This window comes from Neomonachus schauinslandi, chromosome 2 (assembly GCF_002201575.2).
Source record: "Neomonachus schauinslandi chromosome 2, ASM220157v2, whole genome shotgun sequence".
NCBI classification, from domain to species: domain Eukaryota; kingdom Metazoa; phylum Chordata; class Mammalia; order Carnivora; family Phocidae; genus Neomonachus; species Neomonachus schauinslandi.
In genome coordinates, this window is record NC_058404.1 from 115,079,927 (window position 1) to 115,101,800 (window position 21,874).

At 42.2% G+C, this 21,874-nt stretch overlaps 1 protein-coding gene across 1 annotated transcript; it reads right to left on the reverse strand.

Moving 5' to 3' along the window:
• Nucleotides 1–674: 674 nt before the first annotated feature.
• Nucleotides 675–17,033, reverse strand: SGMS2 (sphingomyelin synthase 2). Its single transcript, XM_021684511.1, has 5 exons — nucleotides 16,379–17,033; nucleotides 12,464–12,581; nucleotides 7,305–7,458; nucleotides 2,634–2,800; nucleotides 675–1,133 (listed from the first exon to the last, which is right to left on the reverse strand). Exons 1-5 carry the CDS (start codon nucleotides 16,831–16,833, stop codon nucleotides 930–932), a joined length of 1,098 nt encoding a protein of 365 aa, XP_021540186.1. The 5' UTR covers nucleotides 16,834–17,033; the 3' UTR covers nucleotides 675–929.
• Between the last annotated feature and the right edge of the window lie 4,841 nt (nucleotides 17,034–21,874).

The window sequence follows — 21,874 nt, forward strand, 5'->3', positions numbered from 1 at the left end:
GGCAGGCTTGTCCCCCAAGTGGCGCGAGCATCCGTTCACATACATGCGTGTTTTCAGCCTGTGCTGGAGCAGCTACCTGCCCTAGGGGGTCGGGGGGGGGGGGGGGGGGCGGCACAGATGCAAATTTACCAGGCAGAGAGCAGATAAATGTGTACACAGGACCACTTGTTTAACAGAAATAACCCCATGTTTCCTGTGTATCTGTCCTAGAGATTTTAAAGTGAAATATTTACATACGCATAAAATCTGTGAGATGTGTCAAATACTTCCATACTGGATCATCTTTCTTTCTTTCTTTCTTTTTTTTTTTTTAAGAAAATTATCGGTTTAAAAACAAAAAAGTAAAAGTGATACATAGTGCAGTGAGTGGTAGCAGCAGGTGCACGTTCCCAGACCTGACCCTGACCTTCCCCGTGACAAGGTGGAAACAAAGTTCACCTCAAGTTTACTTACAACTGATAGATCTCCCCCTCATTAATAAGCCTAATGCTAAAACCACTCTCAACATTAGGTTATTCTATTTACACAGTAGCTGTATATATCTAGATATTTTATTTAAAACATTAACAAATTCTTCTGACGTTGGAGGGAAAAAAAAATCCTGAAAAAATTCTGTAGAGGGCTTTAGTGGATAAAGAATAAGGAGAAGGAATAGTATGTTCTTTGGCACCTCTTTAACAAGCTCATTAGTAAAATCCCAGTTTGGGGGCTTGTCACCCATGAATGAAGAGCTGCAGGAGAATATACCTTTCTCAGGATGAATTAAAAAACAGTCAAAGGGTAATACTTCATCTTTCTAATCATTTACACGAAATTTGGTCCACTTCTTCATTTACCAGTCAGTTCTTCTAAAATAAAGACCCAAAACTATACCTTTGGTTACAGCGTTAACTCTTTTGGTATAAGAGCTGATGCCTTTGTTTTGCTCCTCAGGTAGATTTCTCATTATCTTCACCGATCTTCTGAACCCGTGAATACTTTTTGCATGAAGATTTAAAGCAGCCAGGGGGCCAGGAGAGTGGCCAGGAGAAGCAGCAAGGAATTGAGCCTTGTACGTTTTTCTCGAAAAAATAAAAGATGGGGAACCACCATGCTCGAGACAAGAAATTCGTCTGTGAAGAGACCTTCAAGTTCTGTAAAAAGTAGAAAAATAAAAAGGAAAATGAGACCTATTTTTCATGATTTGCATCCTATTTTTTTTCTTAATTATCATTCATTGTACCATAACAGAGAAAGCAGCAGAATCAGGATCACAAGGCAGTAATTGTCTTTGTTTTTTTTAAAGATTTTATTTGTCAGAGAGAGAGAGCGCACAAGCAGGGGGAGCGGCAGGCAGAGGGGGAAGCAGACTCCCCGCCGAGCAGGGAGCCCGACGTGGGGCTCAATCCCAGGACCCCGGGATCATGACCTGAGCCAAAGGCAGACGCTTAACCGACTGAGCCACCCAGGCAGTAACTGTCTTTGTGCCTTTTCCCTGATCCTGACATATTTCTGGTCCCAGGCTCCTTCCCCCTTTCCATCTCATGCAAATTCTTCTGCCTGCAATCCCAGTAAGAGACTCAGGAGTGGATGTGTGAGTTGGCCAGGAGGGACAGTTCTCAGGATGCATGAGCAGATGGATCTAGGCCCAGGAAGATGGAAGAGTGGAAGGTGAACTCACAGGACGGAACAGATTTAAGGTGAAAGGTGAAGGTTTGGGGTTGATGGTGTCAAGAGATACCCAGATGGAAGTGTAAGAAGGAAGGAAGGTGGCAATGGGAGTCTACAAAATGGGAAGGAGAGCTACAGACACAAAATAACCCATAGAAAAGGCATCTATCAGTGGGGAGCACCAAACGAGAGTTGGGTTCAGACCCTTTGGGAACGACACTTGCTCACACATTATATGCATCGGACAATATGGCGGGACCACCCAAAGAGAAATCCTGCTACACGGACTCACTCTGACACCAGGCACACACACCTAGACTAGGAAAAGGCGCTACAGAGACGGGGAGGAACCATCCCATCTTGGGATGACAGGAAGATAGCAGGAGCTAGGAAGGCTTCCCAGAAGATGTGGCCTTTGAGTTAGCTCTTTCCACATGAGCAGCAGAAGCAAAGAAAAGGTCGTCTGGGGACAGAAGGCAGCAGTAACAAATAAGGAAGTATAAGAAGGGAAGCCAGAGAGCACAGTATCACAAAAAGATGTACCAAATCCAGGAATCCACGGACTACTTATTTTGCCTGAAGTTTAACAATAATTGCCGTCTTCTCCTCAAAATTAGGTTCTCTGAGGGCAGGGAGCAGGTCTTACCGAGCTGCGCCACAATGCTTCTATAGAGAAGGTTCCCTTATTTTAAGTTACCATTTATACTTTTTCAACTCTGGTGTCGATTAGTCAAATTAGGAAAACACCACGCTCTATGATGACACCGCCCTTTTATCCTTAAATGTCATTTATATTTGTGACACTATTTAGTTGAAGAGGCAGTCGTGGGGATATGTTTCAGTGAACTGACCCAGACCCCACACGTGAGTGCAGACAGTGGGCATTCCCACTAAAGCTATCTTTATGAAACCCCACTGTATGAAAAAAGGGCCACTGCATTGAAAGAAAAGAAATTATCCAGGGATGGCTTCACTGTTCTCACCTTTTCATTGGCCATTGAATGGTACCACCAAAACAGCCGTGTTGTAATATAATAAGCAATGATCACATCGACAGTATAGTGTTCGTGCGCTACAAGAATGCAGATGATCCCGGCGGCACTCAGCAGCCAGCAGATTAAATGATACCACCAGAAGTGACGAGGCGAATCTAGACAGCAGAAAAAGTATAGAGTTAATAAGATTCCCAGGGATGAATTCAGTGATTACAGTCTACACTAACGACCTTAAGTAGAATAATCTAAGATCAGGAAGTCACCGGAAGAAGAAAACAGATTAACCCCCAATGAGTCACCGTCAGTCGCCTAGGATTTGCTCCATAGGAAGGGAGCAGGAAGAGGACCACTGATGGCAGGTCTAATAGTCATTCCCTGGGGAATAGTCATTCTCTAGACATCCTAGACCTTGCCCACTGCTAAGCCATTCAGTAAGGAAGTGAACAGAACTGTTTATTAGGTTGGTTGGAATTGGCTCATATTAGCTCACAGAAGGGATCCCATCGGAAAGAAAAGCAGTCGGGGTCAAAAGCAAGGGTAGGTGTCAAGGAAAATGTGGGGGGAAATGAGAAAGCAAGAGTCATTTCAGGTCTTACGTAAACTTACTCTGATTTCTCCAGGGGGAGAAAAACAGCCTTGCGGCTAACAATATTTGGCTTCTCAGCAGTTTCATACTGTTATTGCTAATGGCAACTACAAATGCTCCCTATATAAAGCTTAGGATTCTGGCTCATTCACTTGTGGATTTTAGCCTTCCTAGTGAGTCCGCTAAGAAGGTCATCATATTGATCGGCTGTAAGAGAGAACGACAGCGTTCATCAAGTGAAGCAGGACCGTGCGCCCCACAGCTTGCCCACCCAAGTGCTGAGGACAGAGGTACAGATGCACCCTCTGGTTCATCGCCAACAGCTTTCTCTTTTCTTTTTTTTTAATAGCGGTTTCCTTTTTTTCTATTTTAAAGACTTATTAGCTCACAAAGTTAATACTCTCACAAACCGATTTATTTCCTATTTGTCTGTGTTTATCTTCATAGTGATATTTATTTCTAAGTGCAGAACCATGGTAGAAGAGCAAAAGGATCCATTTCCAGAAGTTTAGAGGAAACACCAAATCAGGTATCACTCAAATGAAAAAGAGTTTTTGGTGAAATAGCTGTTGCTCTTTTGGTCCCAAGTGGAACAGTAAGATACTAAGCCTGCATTTGCATTTGGAAGTCTGACTTTTCCATTTTGAATGTGCTCCTTGTTCCTTCTCAGTTGGCTCACCCTGCCACTAAGTTCTAGCAGATAAGTGATGGACTCCTAGAATTTTAAAGCTGGAAGAGGCCTTACCCTTTACAGGTTGGGTGGCCAGATCCAGGCCCCACAACTATTCTGTTAGGCGGAGAATACCCAAAATTGAGCCAACATTTAGAAATCTGGAGAGTTCACTAAATATGCATTCTGCAGAACCACAGACTCCACCTTTCCCCGAAGTCTCACACCAACCCAGCTACCTCTGCTGATAGGTCCCCTGATATTTATTACCTTAGATAAGTTAAAATTGTTTGGGCAAACCAGAACCATTTTGTATTTGTTTATCCACAAGAAGCAAAGCTGAAGCAGACAAGGAGTAAAGAGGCGGGCCGAATGGTCATTTTACTCCTTGTGGAACTGAAAATGAAGTTTTAGGAATGGCTGGAAATTCTAACACTGCTCTTCCACAAAAATGTATTCCCAGGTATGCTACCACATTGGGACCACTGCACACTAACAGAGCACAGTGGCTGACCCAAAGCAAAGATTTAATAGAAATTATTTTGAAATAGAAATGGGAAAATGGTAACCCCTTCCTGCTTTCCCATCCTACCACAGGGAGAACATTGAGCTAAAAGATAACGATACAAATATTAATCCACTCCACTTGTCCGTGTGGGCTCCTAGCCCTAGTTGCCATTGAATAATCATACAATGGACTTTCTGTGATAACAAGGTTAAAAAAGAAAGAAAGAAAAATTTCCCCCTCTCCTAGCAAGACATTTGGTTCTAACTGCTAGGCTGACCTCCTCAGGCTAATTTTATAAGGAACCTAGGCCCCAGTAATAAAATTTGCACAGCAGTGGAAAGCCCACAAAAACGGTCCTGGTCCCATGTTTTCATCTGTTCTCTTGACAACATTCAAATCTACTCATGACAACCAAGCAAACAAGGAAAGAGACCAAACAGATCAAAAGGCAGGAAAACAAAAAATATAGGAAAAATGCATCTAATTCTAGAAGCAAACGGCTCAAAGAAGCCATTGGAAGCACTGCTTACTCAGAACAGTAACACATGGTATCATTTAGAAGGTGATGGTTTTTCCTAATTGCACAGGAAACGAGTACAAACACGGAATGCTCTGTTTATGTACAGAACTGACTCTAGAGCAGGGTCTGTATTAAGCATTACAGATTTGCCATTTCATTTCTCACCAAAAATTAGAGAAAGCAGAATATAATTCTTTCCCTGCTGTATGTAAACTTAATAGTTTTAAAAACTTCAAGCCAAAATCATGCCGTGGGAAGCAAATCTCTCTACATACTGCAGAGCCTTCATTAAAGCATAAAAATAATCACAAGTTGCCTTGCTATTGCTCTGAAGTAAAAGAAAGAACAATAATGAGCAATAGACCAGACTGTTCCTTAGCAATTTTATAAGATCAGACAACTTGGGTTCCCAAATATTCTAAACAGAGCCAAGAAATTAATAGCATAACCTCTGGAGTCAGCCTGCTTGAGTGTGAATACCCCGTCCTCCAATTACCAACTGGGGACCGTGGGAAGTCATTCTAAGTTTCCTTTCTGAAAAATGGGGAAAACAGTGCTTCTCTCTTGGGGTGGCTGCAGGATTAAATGAGCTATTTTGCATCAATGGCTTAGAACAGTGCCTGGCACAGAGTATTATGACTTTTTGCTACTGCTGCTAACAACCCTTGGTCTTCGGTTATTTTGTAAAATTGACCTTCAGTTTCCTGGGGTGATTCTCTTCATTACTTTGAATCCACAATGGCTTTGCTCCAACATGCAACGCCTCCCCACCCTCCTCCTCCTGTTTTTCTATAAATTTCTTATGATTTTCATATTAGAGAGAAGCTCCTACAACTCAAGTACACCTCTGGACTGGAAAACAATTGATCTTACACACAGGTGGAACTTTTTCCAACAAAAGTTAGAGTTAGAATCATGAACAGCACAGATCACTCTATTGGCTCATCAGAACCAATAACTAGGTATTGGAAATGTAGTGACTGACATTTAAGGAAGAGATAACCCCCTGATATTGGTGCAGAAACAGACTCAGGTTTCTTCCCATTACCACCTCCCACAGTGTGAGGCTGAGGGCAGAAATAAGGGGAAAGGTCCAGAACGCCCTCTGCCGTAAAAGTCAGGTATGATGAAGTCTGTGCACTTAACACGCTACTCTCTGTACCAAGTGTGTGTGTGTGTGTGTGCGTGTGTGTGTGGCATTTACAAAGGAAACAATTCAGAAGCTACACAATTCTTACCAAAAAAAAAAGACTTCAGTTCATCTACTGTAAAGAACCTCAACTCTTTGTCATAATACTCTCAAAGCAGAACTTAAACCTAAAACCCCAGGAAACCCAAGGGACAAGAACTCACTTATGCACCCCTGACAGATAAACTCTGATGCCCACACTGCCATTTGGCGAGGCTAAACCTGTTTGGATTAACGACAGGCCAAGAGAGGGTGGAAGAAGCAGGACATCAGAGGGGGAGGCGTCCTTCTGCTGGTCTTTGCTAAGAGACCTCTTTACAATGCCGAGTAAGTGAAGAAAGTTGAGATAAGGCTCTAAGAAACACTGTGGAGTGTTCTGGAACTAAAGGGGAAGGTTAACCTGACCAGCGTTGCAACAATGAAGGAGAGAGTATCACTCGCTTTGAAAGGACGTTGAGATGATGTGCCTAATTAAATCAAACCTCAGAAATCTATAAGAAGGGGATCTGCCAGGCAACTAAAATACAGATCCCACAATGAAGGAGACATTATACCAGCCATGAAAGCTGACAGGATACACAAGGATTTTGTATAATGGGAATTAAGCGTATAAATATGGAAAGATACCTCACATTCTTGCCTCCATGTTGTTTTGTACAAAGAAATGATCAATACTGGCAAAATGTTCCTTGAGGATGCCTACTGAATCATAGAAGTCGGCTGGAAAATGGTGAAATTGGAATGGGACAAGAAAACATCTAAAAAAGGGGAAAACATTAAATTATTTGGAATGATGGAATGAAGTTCCATACAATGGAAGTTTCACTCATAAGTCATTTACATTTGGCTTTCCAGTGCACTGATTCTGTTTGCAATAAACTTAACACTGTGTTCTTCTTAGTTGCAACACTAAAATAGCTTTTCATACCTAGAGAAGAGGAGGGAGCAGACATTGTGGACGCATGCTAAATGTTAGAGAATCCAGGGTCAAGTTTTAAGCCTCCAGTGTCAAAATCACACAGGACTAGTTGAAATGATTTAAACACACACACACACACACACACACACCTCTCTGTCTCTTTCATAGCTATCAATCCCAATGGAATAAGGGTTCCCATCAATTTCTGGCCTTAGGGATCCCCCTCCCACCACAGTAGTCAACAGAGTGGGAAGGAGTTATACTCACATTCTTTGATGAACAAATAAGTAAGTGTCAGCACAACAGTGTGACCGCTGAAGAGGAAGTCTCCACACAAGATATGGGATCCAGTTATGGACAATCCACCACCGGAAATCAATCGCAGAATCCGTTGTATTTTTGCCTGAGAGTCTCCGTTGAGCTGAAAGACACAAGATCAGGAAGAAAATTTACAAGCCGATAAAAATCACACTTCAGCCTAATTTGTGTGATACTTAGAAAGCTTACCAGGTTGTGTTTTCCTTTTAACTTAAAAAGCCAAAAAGAAGCCAAGGGGGGAAGCTCCTCCAATTAGGTTTTATTCGTTGAACTGGCGAGTTTTAGTGACACGTTTTAAATTATTCAGTATGTTACTAATAATATGTTTTGGTGGTGGTGTGTCCTTGGGCAAAGCTTTTAAAAAATATTAATAACCAATGACTTCACCACAGCTATGCACTAAAAAGATCAAAGCTACTTTCTTTCCTCTTTGTAGGGGGAAGTCAGGGTTTTGGATGGTTAATATTTGATTCAGCTGAATACCACATTACTAATATTCTAAAGTGTATTCAGGGACTTTGTGTTAAGTGGGCAGCCTAAAGTGTGCATAGAGCTGTGTTAATATCTGATCAAGACATTTACAGTTAAGAAGGGAGCTGCAACACATTACATAATTTAAATAGGTTTGCAAATGATGGATTAGAGATGTATTGACAGCTTTTAAAAATGAGTAGCTCTGATCAGGAAAAACATCCTCCTGTGTGCTGTTGCAGAGGGCAAGAGTGTCCCCTTGGACAATGGTGTAGAAGTCCCTAGAAGCCACCATGATGACATAGGAAACAATCATGGGCTAGGACAGGAGTTTGACCCAATAGTCAAAAGTTTATATCCCATTAAAACTGAAGCAAATAGGCAGGAGTAGTAGACTGAGTGGGTCAAAATGGTAGGCATGGAAAATTGGAATACTGAAATGCTCAGGAGCCAGATAAAGAGTTTCAGAACAATCTAGTATCAGGTTAATAGGCTTAGAAAAATCAAAGAATGATCCTCAGAAATATATTCAGGTAATAGTACACATGAGAAGAGAAATACAGAAAGACCACTAATGTCTAGTCATTTGGGACCTAGGGGGCCAGGTCTAGGACATGCTCCCTTTTGTACTCAATGATGATCCTTTTGGGCAACTAGGCCCTGAAGCATGGCCAGTCTAGCCTTGATGATGGTTAAATAGGTGATGAAGACAGGCAGTATCCTGCCCAAGTGGATGCAAGGGGGAAAAGGAGGGTAGGATGCGTACAGGCAGATGGGAGGATGGTCTGGGAGTAGAGAAATTCAGCTAGCCTCTAAAGCAAGTGGAAAACCATCCTATCCAGTACAATAGGAATCCGGGCAGGATTCCTGGCCTAAAACATCACTACTGGGGACTTTAGAACCTTCCTGACTAAAAAAAGAATTCATAAGGATCTAGAAAGTTTTCTGGTATTCAGATGACCCATGTAAAAAGGCAAACACACCATGATTGGTTGATAGTTGAGAATAAGGCTCTACAAGAGAAAATGCCGTAAACCGGGATTAGAGGGCAAGGTGAGAAGTAACTTTCTTCAAAAGTTTGTTTAGGGCAAGCCCAGGTGGCAAAACCAGAACACAAATATTTTATCAAGACTTGGTAGTCCTTGGGGCACCTGGGTGGCTCAAACGGTTAAGCGTTTGCCTTCGGCTCAGGTTGTGATCTCAGGGTCCTGGGATTGAGTCCTGTATCCGGCTCCCTGATCAGTGGGGAGTCTGCTTCTCCCTCTCCCTCTGCTGCTCCCGTCTGCTCTGGCTCTCTCTCTCTCAAATGAATAAATAAAACCTTCAAAAAAAAAAAAAAAAAGACTCGCTAGTCCTTAAACCAACATGCCAAGTAACAGGTGACCTTGCCTTGAAAAGACAGGATCTAGAAGGCAGCGAAGGATCCATACCTGGGGAAGGTTAAGTACTGTTGACAGAGTTGCAGGACTCATTTCAGGCGCACCTCAGGAACGGTGTATTGCAAACTACATGAAATAATGTGATACGCCCTTGATGTGGAAGATAGACTCTAGCCGTGTGCTTTATCAGATCAATCACAATCCTTCAGGAACTTCTTATCACATGGCTGGCACAAACAACTGTTAACACTGAGATCAAATTAAAAAGTATATATGCTGCCCAACCACTGTGTTTCCAGTTTAAAAGGACACGTTATTTTCATTTCAAAACCCTAACATATTTTTTTTTTTTTTATCTGTTCACCTATCCCAACTCAGTACTCTAATTTCCTAACGGCAGAAACCCTTAAAGTCATCAGTCCCTTGACCCAGGATTAGATGGACCCAAAGGTCTAAGCAGACCAGGAGCTGAACTATTGCCACACATTGTCTTCTCCCCTCTTCCTTTCAGCAGCGAGGGCAAATGGAGATTTCTGATAGCCCTGGATTCATTATGCCTTTACAGAACAGAGGAAGCACGCTCTCTTCTTGCTCTGTCTTTCCACAGTTCTTAATTCCTCGATCCTGTCATTGCTATCCTAGATGTCAATTCATGCTCAGTAGAAATGCTAAAGAGCACCTCAAGAAAGGAGGGGGGGAAGAGGGTAGAAAGAAAACTGGGGAGGGTAGGGGAGGCTAAGTGAGAGTTGGGATTAATGGGGTTTTTTCCCTAATTCTGTTTTGGTTCACTGGGACCCTCCATCACTCACCACTTAAGACTCTAGTTCCTATTAATTTCCTCATTTTTTCAGACACCGTTCCACACCATGACTCGGTACGGAACAGAAGACGTGGACGACTAAGAGGAGAGGCAATGATCACAAGCGCCACACCAGACGGGTGCTCCGTGTTCTAAGGGTTCCTGGAGCTGTTACCACCACATGCCACGTCCCACACCAAGAAAGTACAAGACAGCCCAACACGGCTGATGACAAAACAAAAAACTCACCCTGCACACTGTCCCTTCAGTTCAGAAGAAGGGTCCTTTGGGCACTCATGGCCAGGAAAGCTTTCTCAGGGAAGGGACTAGAGCTATCCCCGCCCAACATTCTTGCACATGGCCAAATGGGTTTGAAAAGCTAAATCATTTCATCCAAGTCCTAATAACCGGGCCAAAATGTATTTAAACACACTTCTCCGAACACAAGATTTTGTGACTGCAAACCAAAACTCGGATGGGTGGGCTGACGCAAACTGTAAGCAAAAGACTCAAAGTGAGCTCCAGGAACAGACAAGGGAGAAGGCAGCTGGGAAACCAAAGGCCAAGGGTTTCCCCACTCTTGTGAAATCACATGTGGGGACGGTATCCACTGAGGAGCAAGCTGTGTTAGGCAGCGAGGGCTGTGTTTGACATCCCCCCACTGTGAGTGACTTCAGGATTACACGGTCCCGTCATTGTCCACAGCCTCAGAAGGTATTCCACTGAGCCAACAACAGAGGAGGCTGGTAGATTTCCTAACGGCCTCGTAACCACAAACAATCAAAGGAGCACTCGAAGCCCGTGGCTGGACCCCACTGAGAACTCAGTTCTGACTCCTGATCTAGAGCACCGCATCACCTCCAGTGAAAGTGATCTGTGTGTTTATCTTACTGAACCCTTACTCAGGCACCCACAGCCAGCCTGCTTATGCGGCAGGAATAGGTCCTGACAGCTGAACATGGGGGCGGATTAGTGAGGAGGCCGCCAGAGCCTCCATTGTGAAGATTTGTAGCTTGGTTAGCCAGTGGTACGTTTACTGATGTGGCTTCTGAAAATTGCAACTCTTTCAGGGAGGAGGATCTTTAATTTACTGCCTTTCTATAATCATAGCAATTCATCTCTGCAAACCTCATCCATTACTGGGATGGGCTTGCCTGCTTTTCTGTGCCCACTTCTTCATTTAACACATAGCAATAACCCCCTTAGAAGCGTTTATTACTTTTCTGAACTTCTCCCATGCCTTAAATTAGTTTCACTAAAAATCGGCCAATGTTTAAATTCAATATGTACACTGTTTTAATTACAGATACTTTCTGCTTTGATGGCTTTGGAAAATTAAGGCTTCTCCAAACCACACCTATATTTGGTGAGGGAGACTGTTGACTTCCTCAGAACAACTCTATTTTTCCTTCCACCTTGGACATCTGCTTAGTGTTCAGTAAAACATGATGTTAGACTTCATTCCCTCGTCCAGAAAGCACATGATTTGTAAGTCTTTTTTTTTTTTTTTTTTTTTTTTTTATAAACCAGGGCATACTGGGGTCTAAGATGATTAACAGCTCTCTCAAGAAATGACTCTACCTGGAGAGACTGTAAATCCTGCTTAAGACCGTTTCCGAGTTCATTCCCACAATGTATCCCAACAAAAGGCCAGTCTGGCTTTCCATTTGCTAGAAACTCTGGGGTCATCCTTGGCTTCTTTCTCTTACGAGCACATCCTGTTGGCCTTACCTTCAGAACGCATCCTGAACCAAATGACTTCTCCTCACTCCAGTGAGGGCCATGAAGGGCCCAGGGCACCCATGACCTTTGCCATCTCTACTCAGCCACATGGGCCTCCTGCCATCCCTTGAACCCACTGTGACTAAGCTACTCCCGTGGCCCATCCACACGGCTCATGTCCTCATGCTCTATCTTGCCCCAATGCTTTCCTACCACAGAAGCCTCTCTGCTCTCTCTCTGAAGTCGTACCTACCCTCAGTGACCCCATTACCCTTACTCAGCTTTTCTGTTCTTCATCTGATAGTGACCTGACTTATCATGTTACAAGTGATGCATTTAGTTTTCGGCTGTCAGCCCTCAATAGAACGCAAATTCTTGAAGAACAACAACTTTGCTTTGGTCATTGCTGTTGCCATAGTGCCCAGCCTGGTACATAACAGCAGCTTTAACACTTGTAGGATGAATGAATGCATGGACGAGTAAAAGAGAAGGCAAAAAAGAAGAGACGAACACCCCGCTGTAACTTTTGGGTAGCAGAAAATCAATTTCTGATGTGCAAAGATACACGTTTTATGAAAACCTATTGGAACGTCTTCTCTCCAAATCCAGAGAAACAAAAAATATAGCAGACTGCAGTTAACAGCTCTGAGTGTGTCTGAAGAACCTGCCGTACAGCGAGCAGGTGTTCCCGAAGTGCTTTTTTCATCTCCTCTACCTGCAAACTCAGAGGCGCTTACCTTCGGGGCGCACTGGAAATGCATGCCAGGCACAGGGAGAGTGGTGACGTACATCGTAATACAGCGATACAGGTATAAAGTTCCAATGATGAAAAAGAATCTGCGTCCTACTATTGACCTAGAGGAAAAACGGGGGTAGGGAGAAACTGGTGACTCGTTGTTTCTGCTCCCAATGCAATACAGACCAACGTTTAACAGAATAAAGAATGATTAATACAGAGTGGCATTAACAGACCAGTTTCACGGCTCACACACAGGCTTACGTGTGAACGGCCCACCCCTACATTCCAGAAATGAAGGTTCACCTTTGTAATAAATCTAGGAGGGTTAGGACCCAAAAGGAATGTCTGTGGGGAGTGGAGAAGTTACAGCAGACTAAGGGCTCTAGACAACAACCTCTCCTAAAAAAAAAGGGCGCTCTTTGCCAGAGAATTCAATGAACTGCTCTATGTTTCTAGTCAACACACCACATTAATAAAACCTTCCCTTGAGAACATACCAAAGGTATAAACGAGCCACGGTCGCAGAGGAATTAACTAATGAGCTAAGGTGATATTACATAATTGGGCACAGAGGGAAATGGGGCAACTGATTTAACCAGAGTTATATAAGCAAGGCTTATTTGGAGACCATCCAACAGTGTTTTCACAACTTGGGCATGAACTATTCTATCTATGACTATACAGATTTTCAGAGAACTAGATTTTGAAAATGTCCAAAGTACCCTTGTGCCTTTATGGACATTTAACGGTGAAGCTCTAAACTGATTAGTTTACCCTTATTTTGTTCAACCTTGATCAAAAAATAAAAGGCAAAAAAAAAAAAATCCCACAAGTACTTTTATACTTCATATTTCTTGGTGGAGACCTGTCCTGTACCCCCGAGTCCTCACTCCAGCGCAGTGGTTCCCAGAGGTTTGACTTTGTGCACACTGTCCTCCAATGGGAAAGGCTCTGCCTGTTTGCGCCGCTGCCTCATGGGTTATCTGAATGGGCTTCGAGGGTTCTGAGAGTCCTGATGTCCAGCAAAAATGACAACTTGTTTTCTGCTGTGTAATTAGGGCTGGGTCTATAAACTCTGGGTTCTGGGGAGTCAGAGGGGGTGGGGCCCATAAAGCCCCTGGAATTGCTAGTTGTAACCTCCCTCACACATAAACTATATTCCTACAGGTCTCTCATTTTCAGAGCTCTCAAACTTTCAAAACTAATACCGATCAAAGACTTCTGGAAAACTAGGCAGTTTCAGGCATGTGGCATATTTTTAGTTTTCTCCAAGACTGTGGTCTGACGTGGATCAAAGTCTAATTCAGGTAACTGCTGGGACTTCTAATTTACAGAATTATGTACGAATATAATTTTAGTTGCCCGTTTCCAGTAACTATTTTAAGAATATCCAGAGCTTCTGGGGTCAAAATATAGAGTAGAAAACTACCTAGACTATTAAATGAGGGGCGCCTGGGTGGCTCAGTTAAGTGTCTGCCTTCAGCTCAGGTCATGATCCCAGGGTCCTGGGGTCGAGCCCCATGTTGATCTCCCTGCTCAGTGGGGAGTCTGCTTCTCCCACTCCCCCAGCTGCTGCCCCCTGCTCTTGCGTGCCCTCACTCTCTCTCAAATAAATAAAATCTTAAAAAAAAAAAAAAAAGACAATTAGATGAAAGTATTTATTTAGTGCAAGGCCATTTCTTTCAAAGGTCTGCTATATCAACTCTGCCTTTTCTAGTACTGAAAAGGAAAGGGTGATAATCAGTGCTGAGTCTCTCCATTTGGTTAAGTGAAAAACAATTCACCCTTTGCTTCAACCTCAGACCCAAAAAGTGTGTTGAACTGGGTGCTCCATGCTGTTCGACAAGGTGAAGTAATAAGCAGGAATTATTATGAGTCAATTATATTCATTCCAGCATTCTGAGTTCAGCTGTACTCAGAACTGAAAATTAACTTAGAAGGTAAAATGTGCACTCTACAACCTTATTTAGAAAAATAACTACTGCTAATGATTTTTTTCCCACAGCTTTGAAGGTGCTTTTACAAGAGAGAGCAAGTAGGATTTCTTATTCAGCTAGGATGTTCAAAACAGGCTGTAAAAATTATTCTACTAGTTATTAAAATGATACAATTCTACCTCAAAAGTAAAAAAAAAAAAAAAAGTATGATTTCCCCAACAAGTTTCTGATGATGAGTTGTGATCAAAACAGTAGATTATCATTAAATGTGTGGCCAGCTATGTGCCCACAAGTTTGTTTGTTTGTTTGCTTGGGGGGGGAGGGGCAGAGAGAATCTCAAGCAGGCTCCATGCCCGGCGCAGAGCCCGACTTGGGCTCGATCTCATGACCCTGGAATCATGACCTGAGCTGAAATCAAGACCTGGCCGCTTAACTGACTGAGCCACCCGGCATCCCCAGGAGTTTTGACATGGTAAAGCCTAAGGTGCTCATGGAGTGGCAGTTCATAACAACTCTCTAGATAAAGATGCAAATAAATTGAGACTGTGCTTAAGCAGCACGGTAGATGCCAGCTATTTACCAGACCCTAGAAAAGGTCTCTTTTCACGTATATATGAATAAAACGTTGGTCTAAATTAAGGGAGAAAGCAAACACCTTTGGCCTAAGCAGGCTCTTTTATTTTCAGTGTCACTTGCAGACACCCAAAAGAGCAATGCTGAAGTTCAACAAACCTATTGTTTGCTTTCGGCATAAAGCATACCATAACTTAACAGCTTGGGCAGCAAACAGTTCTAGTAAAAGACCGTTGCTAGCTGCCCTTTACTTACACATACCAAGGAAAATGTTTAGGAATGACTTCAGTTTGTGGAACAAGGTTTCAAAACTGCAAACTTGGAATCTGGGGGAACTCTTGAGCAAAGAGAGATTGGATTCTCCTCTCAAAGCAACAAGCAAATGAAAGAACAGTATAGCGTAAATTCTCTCCTCTAAACATGATCTTGTGGCATTAATGCAGAAATCCCATTTGTGAATTTTTGAACAGTATCGACTAAGTTAGTACACATTACATTTTCAAAAGCCTCCGTTTATGGGCAAGGTTTTGATCCAACTTCTATTTTAGTGATTTAATTGCTAGAATCTTAGTAGAGAACAAAACATCTGAAGGAGACATGAGATGAAAAGGGAATTGCCGGGGCCCTGTTTTTATGGATTAGCAGTCAGATTTCACAGGGAAGCAAAAATAACCACTTCAGAGCTATGTCCTATTTTTAAGTGTCTTTAAGGCAAAAGTACGTGGCTTTACTACTTCCTGACTGCCCCCATTCCAGAACAGGGAGACTGAATGAACTAAGGGCTCCCTTGTGGTGCCACGGGGAAACCGGACAGCACGGTTACCTGAGAAACCCAAACCCAAACTGCATGGACCCACGCCTAAATGCCGTTTCTTAAACTCCTGGGACTCCACTGCCAACAGGCAACAGAAAAAGAAATGTAAAATTTGCAAACTCCTGAATAGAAGCAAACCTCAAAGAATGCTATGGACTCTAGACCAATACAGTCATCACGCTATGAGCAACAGAACAAAGTTCCCCGGCGACGCCATTCCCCACCTGTTAAAAGCCTAAAACAACAAAAGCATGATGAGGTGAATGTTATTCCGTTCTAAGCCTCTTGATTTATCATGCAGATACCATAGCATCAAGTTGCTTGAAATCAGGAACTGCACCTTAAATTCATCAACTCTGAATCACCAACCACAGTACATCTGTAGAGTCCTCACGGTTACCTCTCATACACAGTTGCTCAATAAATGTTTATTCAACACGGTCGATCCTTCTGTTGGTTCCTGTCATCAAATGCCTGGATCGGACTAAATTCATCAGACAAAACCGAGGAAGACCGTTTCAATTACACATCAACCCCCATAAACACAAACTTAGGGCAAGCCCACCCCCCCATGAGCAGACCTACTTACTTGTATCTCAGAAACAGCCACTGGGTGATCCATAATCCAACCAATATAATCCCATTTATTTCTGATACAGAAAATGCCCATTTTACCCGATCAATGTAATCAAAAAACTTGTCTGGTAGTGGGGGGCTGAGCTCCTTGGGAGGCACCCTTTCGTGTACAACTGTGATCATGACGGTGGTTAGGACGAGGTTGAAAAGGGCGTACACGAAGGCAATGCCTGTTTTCCACCACTCCAGGGGAAATTTGTTCCTGGATTCAGTGGGCATAGCAATCTGGATATAGTCCGGGTACTTTTTGGTGCCCTTTCGCAACCCATTGGATAAGCTCTTAGGTTTACTGTTGCCATTTTTGTTTTCTTCTTCGACAGGCTCGGCAGGTCTCGTGTAAGTATTTGCGGGATCATTGGTTTGATTTTCCATATGTTCTTCAAGTTTTGCTGTCTCTATAATATCCATTGTCCCCCAGTCTTCAGATCAAAAGGGAGATGGCAAAGTTCGTGTTTTTTGTGCAAACTTAACTTTTTTAAATCCTTTTATTTCCAAGATCAACATGGATGCCTATGACTGATTTTGTTTTCTAGCACAAAACGTAGACGGTAGCCATCTGATTACTGTTCCCCCCATGTAGGCGCCTGCGGTACACTCGCCACTTTCAAGAGAGGGAGCCAATTTTCTTTCTCCCAGAGGTGTTACTATCCCACCTGCAAAAAGGAAACAAAAACTATGTTCAGACGCTGTGCTTGTCCAATTGTCAACCATCCAAAACGAAAACATTATCAAAATGAGGAAGCAAATACCAAAGCCATTTGCTTTAGAAATATATCGTCAGAACATGGTTAATGCTGTTGGGATGGAGTTTATTTGCAAAATATGGAGTTGTTTTATCTTGGGATTCTTGTCTCTTTTTGAGCCGATGTTAGTATAAATAGGACCATTTTAATAATCAATTCCTTTAAAATTTCTTTAAATAAAAGTCAGGACCCAACTTTGCAAACCCTTCATCAGACACTATTACTTGTTGCTAACCATGAAGTCATAATAACTTAGAACCTCTCCAGAGCTCACATCACTCTTTCCTAGGGCTGCAGCTTTTCTATGAACCTGCAAGAACACAAAACTGGGATGAGTTGCTCACATGCACTGAGTAACTGTTACTCTCTCCATTTGTCGATGAGTCCATTTTTTATTTCCTCCTTAAAAAACTGGAGTCTTTTTAAGTGACCACTTTCCAGGACAGATTCAAGAACCACACATTCAAGATACTTAAAATCGGCACTGCCTCAGTTTATCCTTCGATATGTAGAGATGCACACCCTACACCAGGAAAGCTGACAGCCTTCAAAATAATATGGTGAAAAGACACACAAAGCCTTAGCTACGTCGCGTTGAGGGAACGCATTCTACTTGTTACTCAAAAGGTAAAATCCTACAATTGGCATGGTAAATTAGTACGGAACAACATTTTCTTTTTTTTTTAATTTTATTTATTCATTTGAGACACAGAGATACAGAGAGAGAGAGAGAGAGCATGAGCAGGAAGAGAGGCAGAGGGAGAGGGAGAAGCAGGCTCCCTGCTGAGCCAGGAGCCCGATGTGGGGCTCGATCCCAGGACCCTGGGATCATGACCTGAGCCAAAGGCAGACGCTTAACCATCTGAGCCACCCAGGCGCCCCAGTATGGAACAACATTTTGAGACAAGCACTGCAAGATCTACCAGGCAGTAGAAACTGACACCCAGAGGACCAGCTCCCGGCACTCACCACCATGACACGGATGAAGAAAGGGTGCCTTTGGCTTAAGCTCCACAAAGCTCCGGAGAGCCAAGACTTCTTCGCAACACAGAGCACCAAGCACCAACTCTTTTATACTGGTTAGCAACACGGCCCCAGCTGTTCTCAATTTAGGAAAGCAGTATTTTAGTCGTGCTGCAGAACCCAGCCACCTGAAGGAGTTTTCAAACCTCATAATTAGTCCCCGCCCTAAGTACACTGCACAACTTAAAGCATAATTCTTCACATTTTAAAGGCCTCCCTTTCAGGGGAACTTCAAGAAAAAATGGGGGGGGGGGAATTCAAAGCAAGCTTTTATTTAATGAAAGAAAAAGGGGGAAAGGAAGCCTTTATTTAACGAAAGAAAAGGGGGAAAAGTTAAAATGGCATAGTCAGTAAGTACAGGCAATATTTGTTGAGAGTATGTATGGCAAATAGAGCGACCACAAGTGTTTCTTGTGCACCTGAACACCCCAGCGCTGAGGGAGCAATGGGGAGGCAATTAAAGGGAATTTAAAAAACACGGCTGACCTGAGCATTCATCCAAAGAGCTTGCAGTCTAACTGAAGAGACAGAACTCAAGTGACAAAAATCTACTGGGGAATGATCACTAGATAAAAATGTAGTTTTAGGGGCACCTGGGGGGGGGGAGGTGCAGTCGGTTAAGCATCTGACTCAATTTCGCTTCAGGTTGTGATCTCAGGATGCTGAGATCGAGCCCCGAGTCAGGTTCTGCACTCAGTGTGGAATCTGCTTACGATTCTCTCTCCCTCCCTCTGCCCCTCCTGCTCATTTTTTCCCTCTCTCTCTCAAATAAATCTTTTAGTGAAACAAAACAAAACAAAACAAGTGTACTTTTAGTTGTATCCCTGTTCCCCTGACAAGATGTGTCTACAGAGAGGTACTGTCCTTTTCTGGGGAAGAGAAAGCACGAGGAAAGTTGGCCTGGAGAGAAATGGAGGGTCACTGGAGGATGGAGAGGGGCTAAGAGGTATCACTGAGAAGCAGACATTGCACCTTTCTCTGGTCCCTGTGAAAAGCCACAGACACGAATACACTACAGCAGGATGAGAAAGGACCAGTGCCCCTCTCGGGAAACCAGGATTGACAGATACTCTTTGTAGGACCCTCGCACAATGTTGTGGCAAGAGTAAGTATAGAGAAGAGGTGCGTCAGTAAGATATTTGCAAAAACGAACCTTTGACACCATGGATTACCACTTCTAACAGAGATGCCAAAACAGTAACTCGGCCATTGCCTCTCTTCCCCAAGTCTAGGCTAATCCACACATAGCATCTTACCAAATGCATCAAAATTCCCTCCAACTTTACTACTCCACATCTGCTCCTAGCCTGGTGTCTGTATGTGAAAGAAGCTTGAGATTTTTGAAGCCCAGGTCCACTGGGGGACATACTGACAGTTTTTATAAGGTAGCTATCCAGTTCTAGAACATAGAATGTAGAACAGAAGAAAATCCAATTAGTTACCTGTTTGGTGGTTGTTTGTTTGTTTCTTTTTCCCTAAGAGGAAGCACTCAGCTACCCACCTCATGGGACAACTGTGAGGATGACTGAAATAATTAATCATGAAGAGCTTTGTGCTCCTGGGAGTAAGAGCACTTTATGAGTGCCCATTTATCGTCATTAGTAGCAAGATTGATATTTTCCTTGGGATTTCATTAAGAAGACTGAATATACAAAGCACACTATCCTGTGTCCACTAATCTTGGGATACAACGCTTGTCATCAAGATGACGATTACAACATATTCATTCCTGTGGTGATCCTTTCCTACCAGTAAGTATCTGGGAAAGTGACAACAGCCATAATAGTTTCTCTCGTTGGATGGCAATCCCATTAGTTCATTTGTTTAGGGTACTAATGCCAGAGCACAAGGCAGATGAAAAGCTTTCCAAGTCCTCTTACATTGCAAAATATCAGAAGCTAACCTAGAGAATATTTTATAAGTTAAAGACCTCTATAGTCTAATCTTCCTTTGAAGGCAAGTGCAAAAACTCTGAAACTGTTAATACACTGATATTGTTAGGTTTTTTGGGGGGGGGCCAAAGGATGATGTATTCCAGAAATGCAAGGAAGGTTTCCAATTAGCAAAGGGCTGTAATAAAACACAAACATATGTAAATAGAAAAGATGATCATCTTGAGTGAGGTCAAAAAGGAATTTGATACAGATCAATATCCACTTGGTTTTGGGGGGAGAAAGTATTCAATAAAGGGAACAGAAGTACCTAAATAGAGCCACATTCTTCAATACCAGTCGCACGTCGTATGTGTGCCAATATCTAGTGGAAAAAGTCTTCCACTGTTACTCCTCTTTCTTTCTATCCCTAAATGAACTTTAGAATCTTTTTTGTCAAAATACAAGAAAACACACTATTAGCTGCTGTTTTATTTCCATCACCTCTATTTCGTAAAGGGTTTGATATTACCATGTTCATACACATATTAGTCATTTCCCCTTAATAATCTCAATAGGATTTCACCTGTAATTTGACAAAATGATTCCAAGGTTCACACTGGTAGGTATTAGGCTATATTACATTAAGTAATAATGGGGTAATAGCACCCAGTTATTCTGAGTTCATCCAAAGGAAATACGAATGTACACAAAATATTTCTACAAGTATGTTTTCAACAGTCATTTCAACAGAGAAAAGTGAAAATGATCTAATATCCAACAACAGGGAGTTAGTTAAATGAACCATGGTTATCGTAACATTATAAAATACTGTGTTTTGATATAGTAACTATAAAAGTATGAGACAAGTATATAAATCCTACATAAGAAGGATGTGTTATCCAATTAAATACAAACTTAGATCTGAATAGATGAGGAATCTCAATAATTCACGTCAGAGGTTATGGTTTTTAAAAAATGGGAAAGGGGCCACATGACAGATAGTCAAGGCTATCAGAAAAGGTACAAGTGTGAAACTCATGACGCACGCATCTCCTGGGCAGTCCTGACCCCAAGCTCACTGACGGCATCCTGGACAGAGACTGAGTGTAGACACGAGCTCCCGTTGGAGGGCTCAGAAATGCTCTGCTTGCTGAATGCCAGCCTCGTCGTGCACTGGAGTGGTTCAGAAGACATATTAAATATGTAAATATAGTTTAAAAATTAAGGAAATTTATCTAAGTTTAAATATGGATTTTAATGTTTATAAAGAGGTATCTTTTGAAGAAAGAAGTTAGACATCAACGAAAGAAAATGTGTTTAACATTTACAAGTGGGAATTATGAATAAAAGAAATTTATACATGGAGCTTAAAGGCTTAGGAAAAACTAGGTCTTGAAACAAGTTTATTGAATTGAAAAGCAATGGAAACAAACACCTGATAAGTTTCTTAACAGACATAAAAGCTTTCTCAAACTTAAAAAAAACTCAGATGACACCACAAAGCCATTAAAAAGTTGTAGAATAAAACAGCCATGCATAGTTCTCAGAAAAAAATACTTACCTAATTAACAATCTTCTTAATTAACAATCTTAGAGCTTAGCTTTCTTATAAAACTCCTCACCTAAAATGAGTAAGTAATAATATGCTTGCAGATAACAAGGGCATCATTATCAGTCATGGGGTTCTATTTCAAGCACTCATACAATTTGCTAAATATTTTTACTAATGAGTTCTTGAAAACTGAAAAAAGTCTATAGCTTACTAACAAATTATCATGTATTTTTGTGAAAGACTTTCCCAACAAAAGT

Excerpts from the sequence above, each read along its gene's own strand:
- SGMS2 (XM_021684511.1), bottom strand. The coding sequence starts at position 16,833 with ATGGATATTATAGAGACAGCAAAACTTGAAGAACATATGGAAAATCAA. Across the intron at positions 2,801-7,304 it reads TTATTTGTTCATCAAAGAAT|ATTCGCCTCGTCACTTCTGG; the intron begins GTGAGTATAACT and ends TCTGCTGTCTAG. Across the intron at positions 1,134-2,633 it reads ATTCAATGGCCAATGAAAAG|AACTTGAAGGTCTCTTCACA; the intron begins GTGAGAACAGTG and ends TACTTTTTACAG.